The sequence below is a fragment of the Natator depressus genome, chromosome 15 (assembly GCF_965152275.1).
Source record: "Natator depressus isolate rNatDep1 chromosome 15, rNatDep2.hap1, whole genome shotgun sequence".
Lineage (NCBI taxonomy): Eukaryota > Metazoa > Chordata > Testudines > Cheloniidae > Natator > Natator depressus.
In genome coordinates this window covers 1,929,633-1,948,712 of record NC_134248.1, presented here as the reverse complement: position 1 = coordinate 1,948,712, position 19,080 = coordinate 1,929,633, and the positions used below count along the sequence as shown (strand labels likewise).

The 19,080-nt window shown below is 53.6% G+C and overlaps 1 protein-coding gene across 1 annotated transcript; it reads right to left on the bottom strand.

Annotated features, from left to right (window-relative positions):
- Positions 1-578: 578 nt before the first annotated feature.
- Positions 579-18,838, bottom strand: NIPSNAP1 (nipsnap homolog 1). Its single transcript, XM_074973271.1, has 10 exons — positions 18,728-18,838; positions 14,620-14,747; positions 13,717-13,762; positions 12,491-12,585; positions 11,223-11,293; positions 10,746-10,886; positions 10,111-10,142; positions 3,999-4,093; positions 1,940-2,023; positions 579-1,477 (listed from the first exon to the last, which is right to left on the bottom strand). Exons 1-10 carry the CDS (start codon positions 18,802-18,804, stop codon positions 1,413-1,415), a joined length of 834 nt encoding a protein of 277 aa, XP_074829372.1. The 5' UTR covers positions 18,805-18,838; the 3' UTR covers positions 579-1,412.
- Between the last annotated feature and the right edge of the window lie 242 nt (positions 18,839-19,080).

The window sequence follows — 19,080 nt, the reverse complement described above, 5'->3', positions numbered from 1 at the left end:
CTACAGCTCACTTCATCGGAGGCATACTGTGGAAAGTATAGAAGATCTTTTTATACACACAAAGCATGAAAAAATGGGTGTTTACCACTACAAAAGGTTTTCTCTCCCCCCACCCCACTCTCCTGCTAGTAATAGCTTATCTAAAGTGATCACTCTCCTTACAATGTGTATGATAATCAAGTTGGGCCATTTCCAGCACAACAGGAGAGTGGGTTTGTGTGTGTGGGGGGAAGAAAACCTGGATTTGTGCTGGAAATGGCCCAACTTGATTATCATACACATTGTAAGGAGAGTGATCACTTTAGATAAGCTATTGCCAGCAGGAGAGTGGGGTGGGGGGAGAGAAAACCTTTTGTAGTGGTAAACACCCATTTTTTCATGCTTTGTGTGTATAAAAAGATCTTCTACACTTTCCACAGTATGCATCCGATGAAGTGAGCTGTAGCTCACGAAAGCTTATGCTCAAATAAATTGGTTAGTCTCTAAGGTGCCACAAGTACTCCTTTTCTTTTTGCGAATACAGACTAACACGGCTGTTACTCTGAAAGCTGCTAGATAAAAGCCTTTGGACTTGTAAGGTCAGTTAATTGGATCTGGGTGCCATTACGTGAAAGGGTGAATGGAAAGGACATGCTGGGCTCCACAGCCACTTTCCAGCATACACCTCCCTACAAAGGAGGGCCCTGGCTCAGCAGATGTCGGGCGGTTCACCCTGGTTCCATCAGCAGGCTGGAGGACTTCCTGTTCCCAAGGATAGCGCCAAGATTCGCTGGGAACAGGACACCACAGCCAGGAACTGGAATTCCAACCTGGGCAAGGAAGGAGGGGTGGAGTTCTCCCTACACCAGGCTAGCCATGTGCTGACAGTCATGGTAACAGACACAACCAGGCATGATGAAGGGTCCCTCCCAGTGGCATGCTGGGAAGGAGACCAGCAGCAGTCCCTCCCCAAGTGGCGGGAGGAATGGCTTGCAGGGGAGTGGGGCTTAAAATTTCAGATGTCTGAACATTGCCTCGGCACCCAGAGAGCAGCACGCACTGGTCTAGCTAGCTCAGTGTCTGTTCTGCTCACCACAGGGGCACAGCTCAGCTATGCTGCGCTCTATAGTCATGTCTCCCCAGAACAGCGTTAGGGCAAAGGGGACTTCAGTCTCCATGGCCCATTCATACAGAGCTGGGGACCCACAGATAGGAAACCATGCGCAGCCTTGTGCTGGTTCAGCCAACTTCATCCATGTCCCACCAGTGCTCCCGACAGAGCCGAGCAGCCTGGGAATAGGGAAGCACCTGGGCTAAGAGCATGGCCTCGAACTGAGAGAGACAGAAAGAGGGACAGATTCCTTCATGGGAACTGCAGAGACACCCCAGTGAGTCTCACTCCTGTCTGTTCGCTGACTCCTGTGCTGGCGGGGTCACTGGAGGGGGGAGATCTTCAGTGGGATCATGATCCGAGACTCCATGTTCCGAACCAGGGGGACTGCAAATCAAAAGGAACAATCACCACTGCGCATGGGAGCCCTGGGCAGAGGGGGCTGTACACACTGCTCCAACTTTGGCCCCTGAGGAGCTCACAGCTACTCCGCTCTACCAGCAGGAGGCACTGCAACACACTGATTCCAGGAGAGTTCTCGTTTACACTGGTTCCAGCCCCTCCCAGGAGGCGGAACTGAAAAGGAGGACCGGTGGAGTGCTGGCTGTAGAGGAGATAGGGTGTGCCACAACAGAACAGACAGACAGTCCAGCTGCTCCAGTGTCCTCTTTCTGGCCGTGAGCAGCCAGTACTATTTCATAGGAAAGCGGATAATCCCCACAATACACCTCACTGGGCAACACTATATCAGCGGGGGCTTTTCTTCCTGACCACAGCTGACAACTGGCTTCGGCCCTGGAACATGAGGATTAGAGCTCACAGCAGCAGCCACTCCAGAGAAGCACTCACCTGTGTAGTACACATTCTCATCCCAGCCTCGCTTCCTCCAGGCAGCGTTCCTTGTCTCCTCTCGGGACTGTAGGTCCTTGTAGGCTGAAAGAAGAAAACGCCAGGTGTGGAGGGGGGAGCACCCCCACATTTGCTGAGTTCTCCAGTGTTTGCTGCCACCAGCAGCTTAGCAAGAATTCCAGGCAAAAGGGAGCACTGCTGTGCGGGGCGGGACAGCCTAAGTCTTGGTGTGTCTCCACGGTGTGCTTTAATGCTGGGGGGGGGGGGTGTGGAGTTCTTTGATAGGAGGATTGTGTACATGAATGCAGTGGAAGGGTCACTCTCCAGGAGCAATTCAATCCTACCAAGGATGCCAATGTTAATGGTGGGTTTTGTGATGAGGATAACGGTCCACTTCGAATTAGGCTGAGACCCACCAAACCCATTGCACATGGGTGATCTTCCACTGGAGAAGCGATGCAGCAGTGGCAAGGCTGGCCACGTACACTTTGTTAGCTGTTCAGAAGTGGTTCGTGGCCATCTCAGCTGATTGCTTTTTGCAGGAGCTAGGGATTCTCCCCAGTGTCTTTCCATCAGATTTCAGTGCGAATAACAGCACTCTACCTCCCTGCACTTTCAACTGGAGACAGAGTTATTTTCACTCCTTGTCCTAAAGTATTGTGTATGCTGCTGAGCATTGTTAAACCAAGCTACCATGTTCCACCCCAGAGTTGGCTGCATTTTGTTGGCCCTCCCTTTGGAAGCAGTTTGCAAAACACACAGGGATCCTTCCAGATGAAAGGTACAAAGGAAATGTACAATGTTCCTATTTTAAAAATCACAAGTGTCTGCCCTAGTCAATTGGGCTGTGGTTGCCAAGCAGCACGGGTAACTAGACCTAGTAGGAAAATTTTGGATTAAACATTTTTTCCTTGGAATTTATGTTTTGCGGGACTGTGTTGATTTTGGTGGAATTCCACCAGAAACCAGCAAGAACCTGATGGAACCCTGCCTGCCATTGCAAACCTGGCTGTCTTCCTGCCAGCCTGGAGGACTGATAGAGAGCCCAGAGCCTGGGGATAGGTAGGTCTACACTGCAATTAACCACCCCTGAGTGGCCCGTGTCCGCTGACCTGGGCTACACGGCTGTAAAATGGCGGTGTCGACTTTCAGGCTCAAGAAGGAGCCCGGGGCAAGGATCTCAGAGCCTGGGCTCCAGTCCAAGCCTGAATGTCTACACTGCAGTGTTTGCAGCCCCGCAAGTCAGCTGACACAAGCCAGCCGGAGAGGTGTGTGTGTTAATTGCAACATAGACATACCCAGAGAGTTCAGACTCCCAGTTCCTCACTAACCAGGGTTGGCAGGGCTGTCAGGTCCCTGGCTCCCCATCAGCCCACCAGAGCTGCCCCAGAGCGGTGTGGAGATCGGGAATACAACTGTGTGGAGAATGTGTCTTTTTGTTCTGCGTTTGTACAGTGCCTAGCGCAATGGATTCCTGCTCCATAACTAGTGCTCCTACATGCTACGGCAATGCAGTATCAGAACTGAGCAATAACTGGGAGGTGTTTTGAACTGGAATCAAACCAAATTTTGAAATCTCAGACCCCGCCCTGAAATGGAATCCCTGCTCAGCTCTCATTGCTATGTACAAGTCAGGAGATACAAAATGTAATTGATGGGGCAGGAGCTTCTTTAAAGGCACTTGGTGATAATAAACCATCTTACAATGCTTTCAGCACTGCGATAAGGACCAGCCTCTAAAAGCAGCCAAGAGGGTAAAAACAGAGGCATGAAGGTAAAGGGGAGATGGTGTGTATGTGTTAGGAGGGTATCAGGGGAGGGAATAAGGGAACAAATTTAGGGCCAGCAAATCAAACTAAATCTCCCTTTTGGAATGGCCAGGGTCTGAAGTTGATTAAGTGGCGAGGGAGGGCACATGGGAGTTTTATGCTCTAGGATGCATCCTCACAAAGGTGGGACCCTTGTGCTGCAGTGCTGGCAGAGCACAGTTACCCACCAGCTGAAGTTCAGGCCAGATAATGGCTAATAAATACTCAAAAGGAAAAAGAAAGCCACCTACCCCAGAGGTGATGAACCACGTAGAGTTCTCCAATCTGGGAGAAGAACCCGCCCACAGCTTCCTGGTTTTTCTGACGGTATTTAATGGCCCGAGCCCTAGCAAAGACATAGGAGGAGACAAGCAATCAGGTGGCATTGCTCTGGGACGCAACCAGCATTGCAAGAGGTGTTTTAAAATTTCCGTCAAATCCTAATTATCCAACCTCCTGCTATGCAAGTCTCCTTTAATGACCCCAGACTACTGGCTAGCTAAACATATCTGTCACCCATGTGCAACAAGAAGTGGTCACGTGCATATTGCCAAGGTCAGCAGCAGGGCTTGAACTAGGAGACTTCAGCACAAGACGCACAGGCCTCGACCCTTAGAGCTACAGGAGAATCAACATCACCAGGGAAGAAGTAGCGGGCTGTTCTTGTCACCATAGCTGGGCACTAAAGGGCACCGTTCTCACACACACAGCGTGTTATACGTACTGTCAGAACAGGTCAGGCTTCTACCTGGCTCCTCCAGCTAAGAGGAAGAAATTAACATCAAGAGAGAGAGAAAACAGAGCACAGAAAGCAGAGTGAAAATCCAACTGAGATTCGATGGTTAGCCACTTAAAGGTGGAAGGACGGTCTAATGGCTCGGGGACTTGCCTGGCCTAGGTCTCAGCAGACCTGAGTTCAATTCCTGGCTCCATCGTAGACTTTGGGCAAGTCACACCAGCTAGCCTGCACCTCAGATCCTGTCTGATGGGGCTAACACGTCCATACCTTGCAAGAGGGGTGGGGGTGGAGGGGATGAAATCTGTTACCGATTGGACGGTGCTCAGATGCTACAGGGATGACAAGGACAATCTAAGCACCTAGCTAGAGTCTTACACATGCCATATCTTTGATACAATAGCAGCCCCCACCTTGATATTAGTCAAAGAGATGCTTGTATCTTATTTTGGATACATGTAACTAAGACATGGCCAATGCTGGCATGAAAAGATCAGACTGCTTTTGCCCAATGCAGACCCCCTTTATACACTACTACTGTCCATTTCTGCATCCAACAATAGTTCAGACCGTACAATACAGATACTCACCTCCCACTATAGGCCCAATCCTGCAGCCTTCCCTTGTGTCAGCTACCCACACTGGGACCGTCACCACAGGGGCAGGGTGCCTGCTAAGTTCTTTGTATCTACATTACAGTGGCTGCTAGAATTTCCAGCTGAGATCCAGGCCTCCGTTGGGCTAGGCACTGTATGAACACACAGTAAGAAACACTCCCTGCCCCAGAAAGGGTCTTTTCCAAATACCCATCCGAGGTAGGGAGGAAGCATTGTCTCCACATTACAGATGGGGAAACTGAGGCCCACAGATGTTACGTGTCTGGCCCACGGTTGTGCTGAGAGTCTGTGACAGAGGCAGGAAATGGACCCAGCTCTCCCAAGTCCCAGTACTTTAACCACTAGGCAATCCAGAAGTCAATGGGGTCACTCAGGAGTCTAGCGGGACCGGGCTTTTGATCACACTGATCTTCAGTACAGTGGTCCGTGTTATTTGCCACAGAACAGTGAGCAGATGTTACCCGTAGAAGGCCACTGCCTCAGCTGGAGCAGCAGCCAGCATCGAGCAAAGAGGTGAAAGGAAAGCTCGGTGCAGGGGAAAGAAAGAAGAATGCAGTGGGCGTTTATTGAGGGAATTTCCTTCAATGACCTCAGAGCACATATACAAAGTGGGTAAGGCTCCCAGCTGGGGAAACTGAAGCATGGAGAGATGAATTGTCTTGTCCAAGATCACTCAGCAGCTTATCGTGTGACCTTGAGTGAGACACTAATGTGGCTCTGATCACATGCCAGACTGGCGACTTCTTGGGGAAGGGACGCTTTAGTACACACATGTACAGTGCCAAGAACAATGGGGTCCTGCTCCCTGTTTGGAGCTGCCTTTGGATTTTACCACGTTACAAATAACAAACAACATACAGCATCATCAGGACTAGAACTCAGGTCTTCTGACTCTGACCCTAGTGCTCTAACTTCCAGCATCCCACTGCTTACATTCTCAACACAAGCGTTTAACGTTGTCTCCTTCAGCCTAGGTTGATACAAGGTGCTGGCTGCTCTGCTTTGGGCCTCGCTTATGGGGCTCATGGCATTCAAGATGCAGTTCCAGGGAGGTTAGATTTCAGTTAAAGCTGGATGGACTGGTACTACATAAGAACGGCCAGACTGGGTCAGACCAAAGGTTCATCTAGCCCAGTATCCTGTCTTCCAACACGGGCCAATGCCAGGTGCCCCAGAGGGAATGAACAGAGCAGGTCACCATCAAGTGACCCATCCCCTGTTGCTTATTCCCAGCTTCTGGCAAACAGAGGCTAGGGACACCATCCCTGCCCATCCTGGACCTATCCTCCATGAATTTATCTAGTTCTTTTTTGAACCCTGTTATAGTCTTGGCCTTTACAACATCCTCAGGCAAAGAGTTCCAGAAGTTGACTGTGCATTGTGTGAAAAAATACTTCCCTGTGTTTGTTTTAAACCTGCTGTCTATTCATTTCATTTGGTGACCTAATTCTTGTGTTATGAGAAGGAGTAAATATCACTTCCTTATTTATTTTCTCTACACCAGCCATGATTTTATAGACCTCAATCATATCCCCCCTTAGTTGTCTCTTTTCCAGGCTGAAAAGTCCCAGCCTTATTAATTTCTCCTCATACGGAAGCCGTTCCATACCCCTAATCATTTTTGTTGCCCTTTTCTGTACCTTTTCCAATTCCAATATATCTTTTTTGAGTTGGGGTGACCAGACCTGCACACGGTATTCAAGGTGTGGGCGTACCATGGATTTACATAGGGGCAATATGCTATTTTCTGTCTTATTATCGATCCCTTAATGATGCCCAACATTCTGCTGGCTTTTTTGACAGCCGCTGCACATTGTGCAGATGATTTCAGAGAACTCCCCACAATGACTCCAAGATCTCTTTCTTGATTGGTAACATAGAATCATAGAATGATAGAATATCAGGGTTGGAAGGGACCTCAGGAGGTCATCTAGTCCAACCCCCTGCTCAAAGCAGGACCAATCCCCAATTAAATCATCCCAGCCAGGCTTTGTCAAGCCTGACCATAAAAACTTCTAAGGAAGGAGATTCTACCACCTCCCTAGGTAACGCATTCCAGTGTTTCACCACCCTCCTAGTGAAAAAGTTTTTCCTAATATCCAACCTAAACCTCCCCCACTGCAACTTGAGACCATTACTCCTTGTCCTGTCCTCTTCTACCACTGAGAATAGTCTAGAACCATCCTCTCTGGAACCACCTCTCAGGTAGTTGAAAGCAGCTATCAAATCCCCCCTCATTCTTCTCTTCCATAGACTAAACAATCCCAGTTCCCTCAGCCTCTCCTCATAAGTCATGTGTTCCAGACCCCTAATCATTTTTGTTGCCCTTCGCTGGACTCTCTCCAATTTATCCACATCCTTCTTGTAGTGTGGGGCCCAAAACTGGACACAGAACTCCAGATGAGGCCTCACCAATGTCGAATAGAGGGGGACGATCACGTCCTTGATCTGCTCGCTATGCCCCTACTTATACATCCCAAAATGCCATTGGCCTTCTTGGCAACAAGGGCACACTGCTGACTCATATCCAGCTTCTCGTCCACTGTCACCCCTAGGTCCTTTTCCACAGAACTGCTGCCTAGCCATTCGGTCCCTAGTCTGTAGCTGTGCATTGGGTTCTTCTGTCCTAAGTGCAGGACCCTGCACTTATCCTTATTGAACCTCATCAGATTTCTTTGGCCCAATCCTCCAATTTGTCTAGGTCCCTCTGTATCCTATCTCTGCCCTCCAGCGTATCTACCACTCCTCCTAGTTTAGTATCATCCGCAAATTTGCTGAGGGTGCAATCCACACCATCCTCTAGATCATTTATGAAGATATTGAACAAAACTGGCCGCAGGACCGACCCCTGGGGCACTCCACTTGACACCGGCTGCCAACTAGACATGGAGCCATTGATCACCACCCATCGAGCCCGACAATCTAGCCAACTTTCTACCCACCTTATAGTGCATTCATCCAGCCCATACTTCTTTAACTTGCTGACAAGAATACTGTGGGAGACTGTGTCAAAAGCTTTGCTGAAGTCAAGAAACAATACATCCACTGCTTTCCCTTCATCCACAGAACCAGTAATCTCATCATAGAAGGCGATTAGATTAGTCAGGCATGACCTTCCCTTGGTGAATCCATGCTGACTGTTCCTGATCACTTTTCTCTCGTGTAAGTGCTTCAGGATTGATTCTTTGAGGACCTGCTCCATGATTTTTCCAGGGACTGAGGTGAGGCTGACTGGCCTGTAGTTCCCAGGATCCTCCTTCTTCCCTTTTTTAAAGATGGGCACTACATTAGCCTTTTTCCAGTCATCTGGGACTTCCCCCGATCGCCATGAGTTTTCAAAGATAATGGCCAATGGCTCTGCAATCACAGCCGCCAATTCCTTTAGCACTCTCGGATGCAACTCGTCCGGCCCCATGGACTTGTGCACGTCCAGCTTTTCTAAATAGTCCCTAACCACCTCTTTCTCCACAGAGGGCTGGCCATCTACTCCCCATGCTGTGCTGCCCAGTGCAGTAGTCCGGGAGCTGACCTTGTTTGTGAAGACAGAGGCAAAAAAAGCATTGAGTACATTAGCTTTTTCCACATCCTCTGTCACTAGGTTGCCTCCCTCATTCAGTAAGGGGCCCACACTTTCCTTGGCTTTCTTCTTGTTGCCAACATACCTGAAGAAACCCTTCTTGTTACTCTTGACATCTCTTGCTAGCTGCAGCTCCAGGTGCGATTTGGCCCTCCTGATTTCATTCCTACATGCCCGAGCAATATTTTTATACTCTTCCCTGGTCATATGTCCAACCTTCCGCTTCTTGTAAGCTTCTTTTTTATGTTTAAGATCCGCTAGGATTTCACCGTTAAGCCAAGCTGGTCGCCTGCCATATTTACTATTCTTTCGACTCATCGGGATGGTTTGTCCCTGTAACCTCAACAGGGATTCCTTGAAATACAGCCAGCTCTCCTGGACTCCTTTCCCCTTCATGTTAGTCCCCCAGGGGATCCTACCCATCCGTTCCCTGAGGGAGTCGAAGTCTGCTTTCCTGAAGTCCAGGGTCCGTATCCTGCTGCTTATCTTTCTTCCCTGTGTCAGGATCCTGAACTCAACCAACTCATGGTCACTGCCTCCCGGGTTCCCGTCCACTTTTGCTTCCCCCACTAATTCTTCCCGGTTTGTGAGCAGCAGGTCAAGAAAAGCTCCCCCCGCCCCCCAGTTGGCTCCTCTAGCACTTGCACCAGGAAATTGTCCCCTACGCTTTCCAAAAACTTCCTGGATTGTCTATGCACCGCTGTATTGCTCTCCCAGCAGATGTCAGGAAAATTAAAGTCACCCATGAGAACCAGGGCGTGCGATCGAGTAGCTTCTGTGAGTTGCCGGAAGAAAGCCTCATCCACCTCATCCCCCTGGTCCGGTGGTCTATAGCAGACTCCCACCACTACATCACTCTTGTTGCTCACACTTCTAAACTTAATCCAGAGACACTCAGGTTTTTCTGCAGTTTCGTACCGGAGCTCTGAGCAGTCATACTGCTCCCTTACATACAGTGCAGCTCCCCCACCTTTTCTGCCCTGCCTGTCCTTCCTGAACAGTTTATAACCATCCATGACAGTACTCCAGTCATGTGAGTTATCCCACCAAGTCTCTGTTATTCCAATCACGTCATAATTCCTTGACAGCTAATTTAGATCCCATCATTGTATATGTATAGTTAGGATTATGTTTTCCAATGTGCATTACTTTGCATTTATCAACATTGAATCTCATCTGCCATTTTGTTGCCCAGTCACCCAGTTTTGTGAGATCCTTTTGTAGCTCTTCGCAATCTGCCTGGGACTTAGCTACGTTGAGTAGTTTTGTATCATCTGCAAATTTTGCCACCTCACTATTTACCCCTTTTTCCAGATCATTTATGGGTCCCTGTCCAGCCAGAGACCCCTGCAGATCTGGGCTTTGTTCCCACTCTGCACAGCACTGGGATTGCTCTTCAGGAATACAAAGAGGCTTGAAGGTTCAATGCTTACCAGTTATTCCCCCACTCGATCATGGTCCCTGGCTGGAAACAAAGAGAAGGAATTAAAACCATGTCACGACTGCTTTTATCCTCTGTAAACTGGGGATCAAGGTCATTCTCAGGCTCTGCTTACCCACCTGGGCCAGAAAGGAATCCCACACCCTCACCCACCCTGTACAGCAGGGCAGAGCTGACGAGCTGCAGTAACAGAGGTGCTCATTCCCCCAAAACATCAGGCATAGGCCACTGCCAGACCAGGATAGCAGATCAAATGGTCAGCGCCAGGTGGGCTCACCTAGCTGCTCACCCAGTGCTCTGGACTATTGCTGTTGCATATGTGGGGGTGCTGGAGACTCAATAAAGAAGGAGCTTTGAGTGAAAACTCTCCTGTTTGTACCAGTCATTTGTCAGATGGAGGAGCTGGGTCCCCCATTGATTTAGTTCCTGACACTGTCTGGAAGACCAAGATGAGTCACCAGGGTTTGGGGTTCAGCTACCCCTGGGTAACAAGGCCTGCTCCGGGTACCTGCCTGTGTACAGGTCTAAAGGCAGTGCTGCTTCATTGCTCTATTGTCCTCAGCCCAGCTGCAGGGTTAGCAGCCCTGGGCACTGCTCCCCCACGTGGCTCAGGAAGGAGTGATTCACCTTTAGCTTGTACGTTCTCAGCTCGTAGATGTTGGGCCCGACCCGGGGCAAAGGCTCATTCCAGAAACTGAATTCCAGGAGTAACTGGTTCCTGCGAGACAGCAGCATTTTACTCCTCTCCTTGCGGAACTCCAGGTACTCCTGCAAAGAACAACAGCTGAGGGAAGCCGCTGCCCCCAGGGGCTGGGAGCATGAATCCCAGCAATGGCGCACTAGGGTTCCTCTGAGCCCAGGGGCTCGGAGTGCAAATCCGGGCCTTAGTGCATCATGGGTGGGAAGGAGCATTGCCTGGAGCACCTGCAGGGGGAAGAAGGGGAGGCAGGGGGCTGCCAGCTGGGGAAGTGACATGGTGCCCATGGCAGGGAGATTGCAGTCCCTGGGCAGGGAGCGAGTGCATAAGCAGCACCGTGGGGGGGTCACATGGCAGAGCTGAGGCGGAATTATGGTTAGGATGAGTTGCGGTGAAGCGTGCGGTACCTTGTTCTGTTTCAATTTGTTCATACAGTCCATGAGTGCCGGGTACCCGCCGGAGAAACGCCACAAGTGCACTGCAACGAGAGAGTCAGGCCTGGCTGGGAGTCCTTGTGAGGTGAACACGAGTGGTCAGCGGTTTTCCAGGGACCCAGGCACTCCACCCAAGCTGCCTCATGCTCCAGGGCTAATCCCACCTGACTTGCAAATTCCACCCTATCTCTCAGCCAAGGTCAGAGCTGCTAGGCGACCTGCCCAGCAGGATCGGAGGAAGTCAGAACATACACACTACGACCCACGGCCATCTCTCCAAAGCTAGGCCTCCTTTCTGGGCTAGTCTGGAGCAGTGCTGCAGCCCTGACCTTCGCCACCAATTTCACCCTCCTTGGCCCATCACTGATTTTCTACCGCATGCTGGGCAAGGAGGATTTTCTGCATGACTTTACTTTGTTGCTTCTGATTTCATCTGTGCTATCAACCCTAAGCACAAGAGGGGCTGATGGGAGCTGTGGAGAAGGGGTGCTGGGTTAGCTTCTCCTTCTTTACAGCCAGAGACCTAGGTTCAAGACCCAAGTGACAATGAGTCAGCTGGACCAAAAGCCGAGTTTGCCCACATCAGAAAGCCACCCATATGATTTGACAAGCCTGACAGCGTCTGCTCAAGATAAAGCCTGGCAGTAAAAGAGCAGGGGGGATTCTGATCAGCAGAGCTGGGGCGAAGAGAACCGAGACTGGAATGGCAGGGAGTGGGCAGGTCAGGACTGAGGTGCGTTGGAAGAGCTGTGTGCAAAACAGACCTGGAAAAACAGGGGGAGCTATGCGTGGGGCTGGGGTGCATTGGCAGAGCCATATGCAAAGTCCTTGTAACATACGTGGCTCGCGGCAACATGTTTATTCCGGGAACATCAAACTCCCATGCTGTGAAGAGGAGATTAACTTCTAAAACCTGAGAGGGGATTTTCAATGTATTTAGCTACACACAGTTCCCAGATGTTTCACCCGGTTAGTTTAATTTGAACCCCTCTCTCACCTGCATTTCAGTCTGTTTCCACGAGAGGGCAGGAGAGCCACAGAGAGACCGACAGGCTGCGCATCTGAGGCCAGCTCTGGGCCACGGATAATCCAGGTCTCCATCGCACACCCCAAGTCAAGGTGCCCAGCCCTTGGTAGGACAGGGAACGTGCCTCCCGAGCTGGCTGCACCTTGGGGCACCAAAACCGTGGGCAATGCCCCCTCCTGAGCCCATGAGTCCTGTCCGGAGGCTGCCTGCTCACCTGCCTGGTCCTGTTCGCCGTACCACGTGTTCCAGTTCCCGACCAGGTCACACGGGTAATCGGTGTCCGAGTGCAGATTGGGCAGCACCTCCTCCCTGCAGAGGATGCAGAAGGGTCAGAGGGGCAATGCCCATGGGTGGCTCAGACTGCCCTGCAGAAGAGCTGCATTTAAGGTCCTTCCTCCCGCTGCCCAGGCTACGAGGGACTGGGCAGATGGGGAAGCAAGAGGCAGAGACCTGACGCTGGCAGAGGGAGGGGTGGTATTTCTCCTCACCTGTCCAGCTAATGGGGGGCTGCACCAGCTGCCACTCCAAGGCAGACTTCAGAGTGTGCTGGGGCCTGGGGTCAGGGTGAGAGAACACAGGGCTCTGGCAGTGACCAAACACTCCCCCCTTACGGGGGTAACGGGCCGGTCTCCACCCATGGCCCCCCACTCACCCCTCCAACCCAGCCGGGAATGTCTCAGGCTTTTACTGGAGCAAAGTGCTGGCTGCTAGGGATGAGCCGCACCCCATGCAACACAGTGAGTCAACTCAAGCTGACACACTCCTGCTTCCTTTGGCAACCCTGAAGCCAAGGCCCTGGAGACAGCGAGAGGGATAAGGGATCCACTGGCCTCAGAGAACATACGAACGGCCAGACTGGGTCAGACCAAAGGTCCATCCAGGCCAGTATCCTGTCCACCGACAGTGGCCAATGGCAGGTGCCCCAGAGGGAGTGAACAGGACAGGGAATCATCAAGTGATCCGTCCCCTGTCGCCCATTCCCAGCTTCTGGCAAACAGAGGCTAGGGACAATTCAGAGTCTGTGAACCTGGGGTCTACGTGACAGGGAAGGAAGACGGGATAGAAAGTGGAGCAGGAGCAAGGACTGGGGAATGAATATGGAGCTGCAGAAGGAAGCTGAGAGGCAGAGCTGGGGCTCTCACATCAGCCTGCTGAGGGTCTCAAAGCACTTTGGAAACACACAGGAATGAGACCCCAAAGCTGAGCGAGGGGTGAGTCAGAATCCCCTCCCCTATTTTACAGACAGGGAAACTGAGGCACAAAAAGGGGAAGTGATTTGCCTAAGGTCACACAGAACCCAGGAGTCCTGACTCCCAGTCCTGTGCCTTATCCCCAAGGCCCTTCCCCTCCCTACCCAGGGGCCCGTACAAGGAACAGCTCCATCAGTCAACTCCGCTAGAACCTATCGCACAGGAGTGTGTGTGGGGGAGAGACACTCACGTCAGGCTGTTGTAAGCATCCAGGCATTCGGGCTTCACATTGTGAACTGCAGCAGGGAAACAGACAGAAAAGTCACATCAGCAGGGCAGAAATTCAGCCCCAAGCCCCAGGGAACACAAGGGCAGGGCTAAGAGCAGCCAGCCATCTTTCTGGGCTGGGCAAAGCGATATGCGGGTGTCTGGCCTCCATGCAGCTCTCACCCTCTGAGCAGTACACTGCTTTCATATACCCACCGCCCCCATGATTCTCTGCATAACCCGGGTTCTAACGCACAGCGGGGTCAGGCCCTGGAGACCAGGAACCAGCCTCTGACTTGGCACGACTGCCAGTCTCAGCTTCAAGATGACCAGGAAGTGAACAGCAGGGGGTGCTGCAGGGCAGGACTAAGGTGCATCGGGGGAGATGGGCAGGACTGGACAGCAGGGGCATGCAGGGCAGTGTGGTGCACCAGCAGAACCTGTGTGCGCGCATCCCCGAGAAGGTTTATTAACCTCCTGGGCCAGCTGGGTGATTTGCCAGTCAGATCCCCCTCCCACATCGCCCCTAGCTAAGAGGGCAGAGGAGCCCTCCACACCCCCCGCTAACACCCCCCACACAGGGCCAGCGTTAAACACACACAAGGCAAATATCTGCTTGGGGCCCTGCTACGCTGCAGCTCACTGCATGGCCCATCTCTCCTGCAACCGGGGGCAGGGGGGAGGCGTGGCGATGGAGGCGCTCTCCCAACGGGATTGGCCTGTGGGGGGCTCTCAAGGCCCACCGCCAGCAGATAGGAGCCCCACAAATGACAAGGCCATCCCTGAACACAGACCACCCTCCCTGACACTGGCGTGCAGATTGCAGTGGCCTGGAAAGGAACTCAGGAGAGGAGCCAAGGGAGGGATAAGGAGAGGGGCAGCTCACACTGGATCTTGTACAGGTTGCTGGTTTCTTTCTTCGACAAGAGTGTGGAATGAGCGTCTGTTCGGGGATCCACTTTGTGGACAAAGAGTGAGCGGAACCAGCTGCCCTCGTTGTCCCTGGAGTATCCCCTGGAAGAAGGCGCAGAGGTCAGCAATGGCCGAGATGGGCCGAGGCGTAGAAGGGAGTGAATACGGGGCTGCAGTCAGGCCCCCTCTCTCTGGCACCCACAGGCTGTCAACAGCAATAGGAGGCATCTGCCATGCACTGCTGGGTTCCCTCGCAGTCTAAAGTCACTGCCCCGATAGATGCCCTGGAGGACCGACCTACACCCTGCCAGAAGCATTGTCCCAGTAGCCAGGAGCAGGTAACTGAACAAGGCCAGATGAGGAAGAAAACCCATAACACAGCCACCTAACTGAACTAGTCTTGTTACCTGTGTAAGGAACCAGCCCTCTGAGAACACCGAAATCCTCAGGGGATCAGAGCGCAGGGCACTGGCAGCGAGCAACATGTATCCCTCCTCCGAACTGCCCTCCTCCCGGCATTCAGGAATTGGAATCCCCCACCCGCACTGGATCAGGCTGGCTCGCGCAGCACCTCCAGGGCACGCTGGCCTATTTGTTGACGCAGGGTTTTGCCAGAGGCGGGTAGGGTCCAAGGCTCTTTTCGAGGGGAATGTGCCGAATCCGCTACCTGACACTGAGGCTGTTTGCTGCTTTAGTCCGGGGGTTTTAATTGGGTCCACTTGCTTAGAGAGGAGGACAAGCGCATTTTCTCAACCAAAAACAGACAGACATCGATTGCCACAGGCTCAAAAATACTTACACGTAAAACACAGGAAGTAACATTTCTTCAAGGAACCCTTGGTAATTAACAATTGAGGTCCTAATAGCAAAGAACTGGGATTAAAAAATACCACAGGGTTTCAAAACTCCACTCCCCAGCGCCACCAGGAAGGGCAGCATCCCAGCCGAGGAGAATGCGAAGCACTAGCGTATGTGGGCTTGGCTGCTGCAGCCCCCTTTCGGAGTCTGACAGCAGAGGCCCTGCAGGCAAGGTCTGCGCGCCTGTCTAATCTTCAGGGAAACGAGCACTGCTTCCATGTGGTACGGCGTAGAGAGGCCTGTGCCAGAGACACTTATCAGGCTGCCCCTGTTCAAGCCCCTCGGACACAGGGGGCGCCACCTTTGGTCCAAGACCTGGTCTAATAAGCAACTGCACAGTGGCCTTTCCGAACTCTTCACCTGCACGGGCAAAGTAAGAGGCTGTCTCCAGGGCTGAACTCACAAGGGGGTGAAAGGTGCACACAAGTGGGATATGGGTACTCCTCTCAAAGTCTGCCCCTAATCCCAGCAATTCATCATTGGTGAAACAAATCAACAGTGTGGGAGTGAGAGCGACATCTATAGCGCTGTTGGGCTTCAGTGCTAATGACCCAGGAAGCACCTCTCTCTCTGAGCTATTGTTGCAGGCTGGCTGCAGACTCAGGAAGACAGTGCTGCATCAGGACATCTTTGGAAAGTTATCTTCACAACCATAAGGGCCGGAAATCTCCTGGAGGTGCCAGAGTAGTGGTGCCATGGTACACTGATGCAGACACAGATCCATCTCCCCCCGTCTGTCCCTCCCATGAAAATCAGCAGAGATGCACAATTTGTGCCTGGCAAGACCTTTGCCCCAATGCTACAATCTCTAGTAAAGCATTAACATCAGAGAGAAAGATAAATAACCCTTCTCCTGGCTTCAAACAAACCTCCCAGATGCTTTCTGAACATTTCAAACCTCCACTTGGCCCCCTCCTCCATCCTTCCACCCTCCGAATCCTAACAATCCAGAGCAGCCAGGAGTGACCCTCCACCGAGGGACTAAGCTGCCCATCAATCCCTTGCCACATCATTGTTACAAAGGGCTTTGAAATCTATCTGGATGGGCAGGATCATTTACTATTAACCTGGGGGCTCTATTCTGCTGCAGATCTGCTATGCCCAGCTTAGGGGCTGCAGGCCTTTCTCCTCTTACTCCTTTGATTTCAGTGCAATTACTCCAGACTTGGAGGGCAGAATCAGGCCCCTTGGTTTAAGTGTAAATGACCCCCGTGTTTCCAAGTCGGCTCCTAGAGGAGCCCCCATCTCTCCCGCTCCCCTCAATTGTATCAAACTCATGGAAATTGATTCATCCTCTCTCCTAACACTACAGTACCCTGGGACAAGAGCGCGTGGCGTGGCATGCCCTGCCCTCTGGGCCCAACCCTGGCTGCCTGGGCATTGGAGAAGGGGCCACTTGCAGCTAATTGTTGGCCTTTCAAGCATGCAGAGCTCAGTCCGAGCTTGGGGCTGCCCTTCCCCAGCCATTCAAACAGCTTCCTCCGACCCCCCAACTTAGTGTGGGCATTTTGCAAACTCAGATACTAAAGTGCCTTAGGAAAAAGAACAGGAGGACTTGTGGCACCTTAGAGACTAACCAATTTATTTGAGCATGAGCTTTCGTGAGCTACAGCTCACTTCATTGGATGCTCACGAAAGCTCATGCTCAAATAAATTGGTTAGTCTCTAAGGTGCCACAAGTACTCCTTTTCTTTTTGCAAATACAGACTAACACGGCTGTTACTCTGTAAAGTGCCTTAGGTAACCAGAGGACAAGGCTCCCAAGCCAAGAGCAAAAGGTCACAGTGATGGAGGGGAGAGACAATGGGGGTGCAGAGGTCCAGGGTAGGAGTGGGGAATGGGGAGGGAAGATGATGACACAGAGGCCAGGGCAGAGGTGAGAAAGGGCCCACAGTGGCGCTAATGAAGGGACAGGTGCGGGGATGATGGGGAGGGCCCGGTGTCCCAGGTGTGGAGAGGCCCTTGGGAGAAGCGATGGATGGAAAGGGACACAGATGGGGGACATTGGAAGGGGTGGCACAGGGGCCAGAAGCAATGGGGGTATGAGGGGCAGGGATGGAGAGGATGGACACATTGGGGGGCAGGGGCCTGGGGTAATGGCGGTATGGGGGCACAGGGGATGGACAGGTTGGGGGGCAGGGGCCAGAGGCGATGGGGGCGCCAGGGATGGACACATCGGGGCACAGGGGCCGGAAGCGATGGGGGCGCCGGGATGGACAGGTCGGGGCACAGGGGCCGGAGGCGATGGGGGTGCCGGGGATGGACACATTGGGGCACAGCGGCCCGAGGTGATGGGGACACAGGAGATGGACAGGTCGGGGCACAGGGGCTGGAGGCGATGGGGGCGTGGGGATGGACACATTGGGTGGGGCACAGGGGCCGGAAGCGATGGGGGCGCGGGGGATGGACACGTCAGGGCACAGTGGCCCGAGGTGATGGGGACACAGGGGATGGACACATCGGGGCACAGAGGCCGGAGGCGATGGGGGCGTGGGGATGGACACATTGGGGCAAAGGGGCCCGAGGTGATGGGGGCGCCGGGGATGGACACATTGGGGCACAGCGGCCCGAGGTGATGGGGACACGGGGATGGACAGGTCGGGGCACAGGGGCTGGAGGCGATGGGGGCGCGGGGGATGGACACTTCGGGGCTGGACGCGTCGGGGCACAGCGGCCCGAGGTGATGGGGACACAGGGGCTGGACACGTCGGGGCACAGGGGCTAGAGGCGATGGGGGCGTGGGGATGGACACATTGGGGCACAGGGGCCGGAGGCGATGGGGGCGCAGGGGATGGACACGTCGGCCCCACACCCCATTACCCCACGCCCCACCCCCAACGTGTCCATACCCAGCACCCCCAGCGCAAGAGGTCTGGAGAACGGGGCGCAGGAGCCGGAAGCGATGGGGACGCTGGGGATGGACACGTTGGGGGCGGGGCCTGGGGTAATGGTGTCCAAGGCAGAGGGGATGGACACATTGGGGCGCAGGGACCAGAGGCGATGGGGGTGCCAGGGATGGGCACAGCGGGGTGCAGGGGCCGGAGGCGATGGGGGCCGCCGGGCACGTCGGGGCGCGGGGGCCGGAGGCGATGGGGGCGCCGGGCACGTCGGGGCGTGGGGGCCGGAGGCGATGGGGGTGCCGGGGGTGCCGGGGACGGGCACGTCGGGGTCGCAGGGGACCGGGTCGAGAGGGGCGATGCCGGAGCCGGGGGCACGGGGCTCACCGGGCTCCGCTCAGGGCCAGGCAGGGTCCCCGCAGCAGCCGCCGCAGCGCCGGGCTCCCGCCCGCCCGCGTCGCCATCTTCGCGCTGCGGAGGCTCAGCCGCAGCCCGGCGGTGCGCGGGCCGGCGCGGGGAGGCGGGGCGGGGCGGGGCAGGGCAGGGCAGGAGGAGCCCGCAGCGCCCGAGCCCCTCAAATACCCTCCCCGCGCCCCATTGCCTTTCCTGGCGCAGCCCCACCCCGGCTTCCCCGCCGCCCCCCAGGGTTGCCATTCATAGCACAGACCCAAACATCCCAGCCCCACCCCTTCCCCAGGCCCCGCCCCCTCACGCCCCTTCCCCAGGCCCCGCCCCCTGGT

Bases quoted from the DNA above. Each gene is read 5' to 3' on its own strand.
- NIPSNAP1 (XM_074973271.1), bottom strand. From the start codon at position 18,804: ATGGCGACGCGGGCGGGCGGGAGCCCGGCGCTGCGGCGGCTGCTGCGG. The intron at 11,294-12,490 runs GTGAGCAGGCAG...CTCTCGTTGCAG, and splicing joins CGGCGAACAGGACCAGGCAG to TGCACTTGTGGCGTTTCTCC. The intron at 1,478-1,939 runs GTGAGTGCTTCT...TTTGATTTGCAG, and splicing joins TGAGAATGTGTACTACACAG to TCCCCCTGGTTCGGAACATG.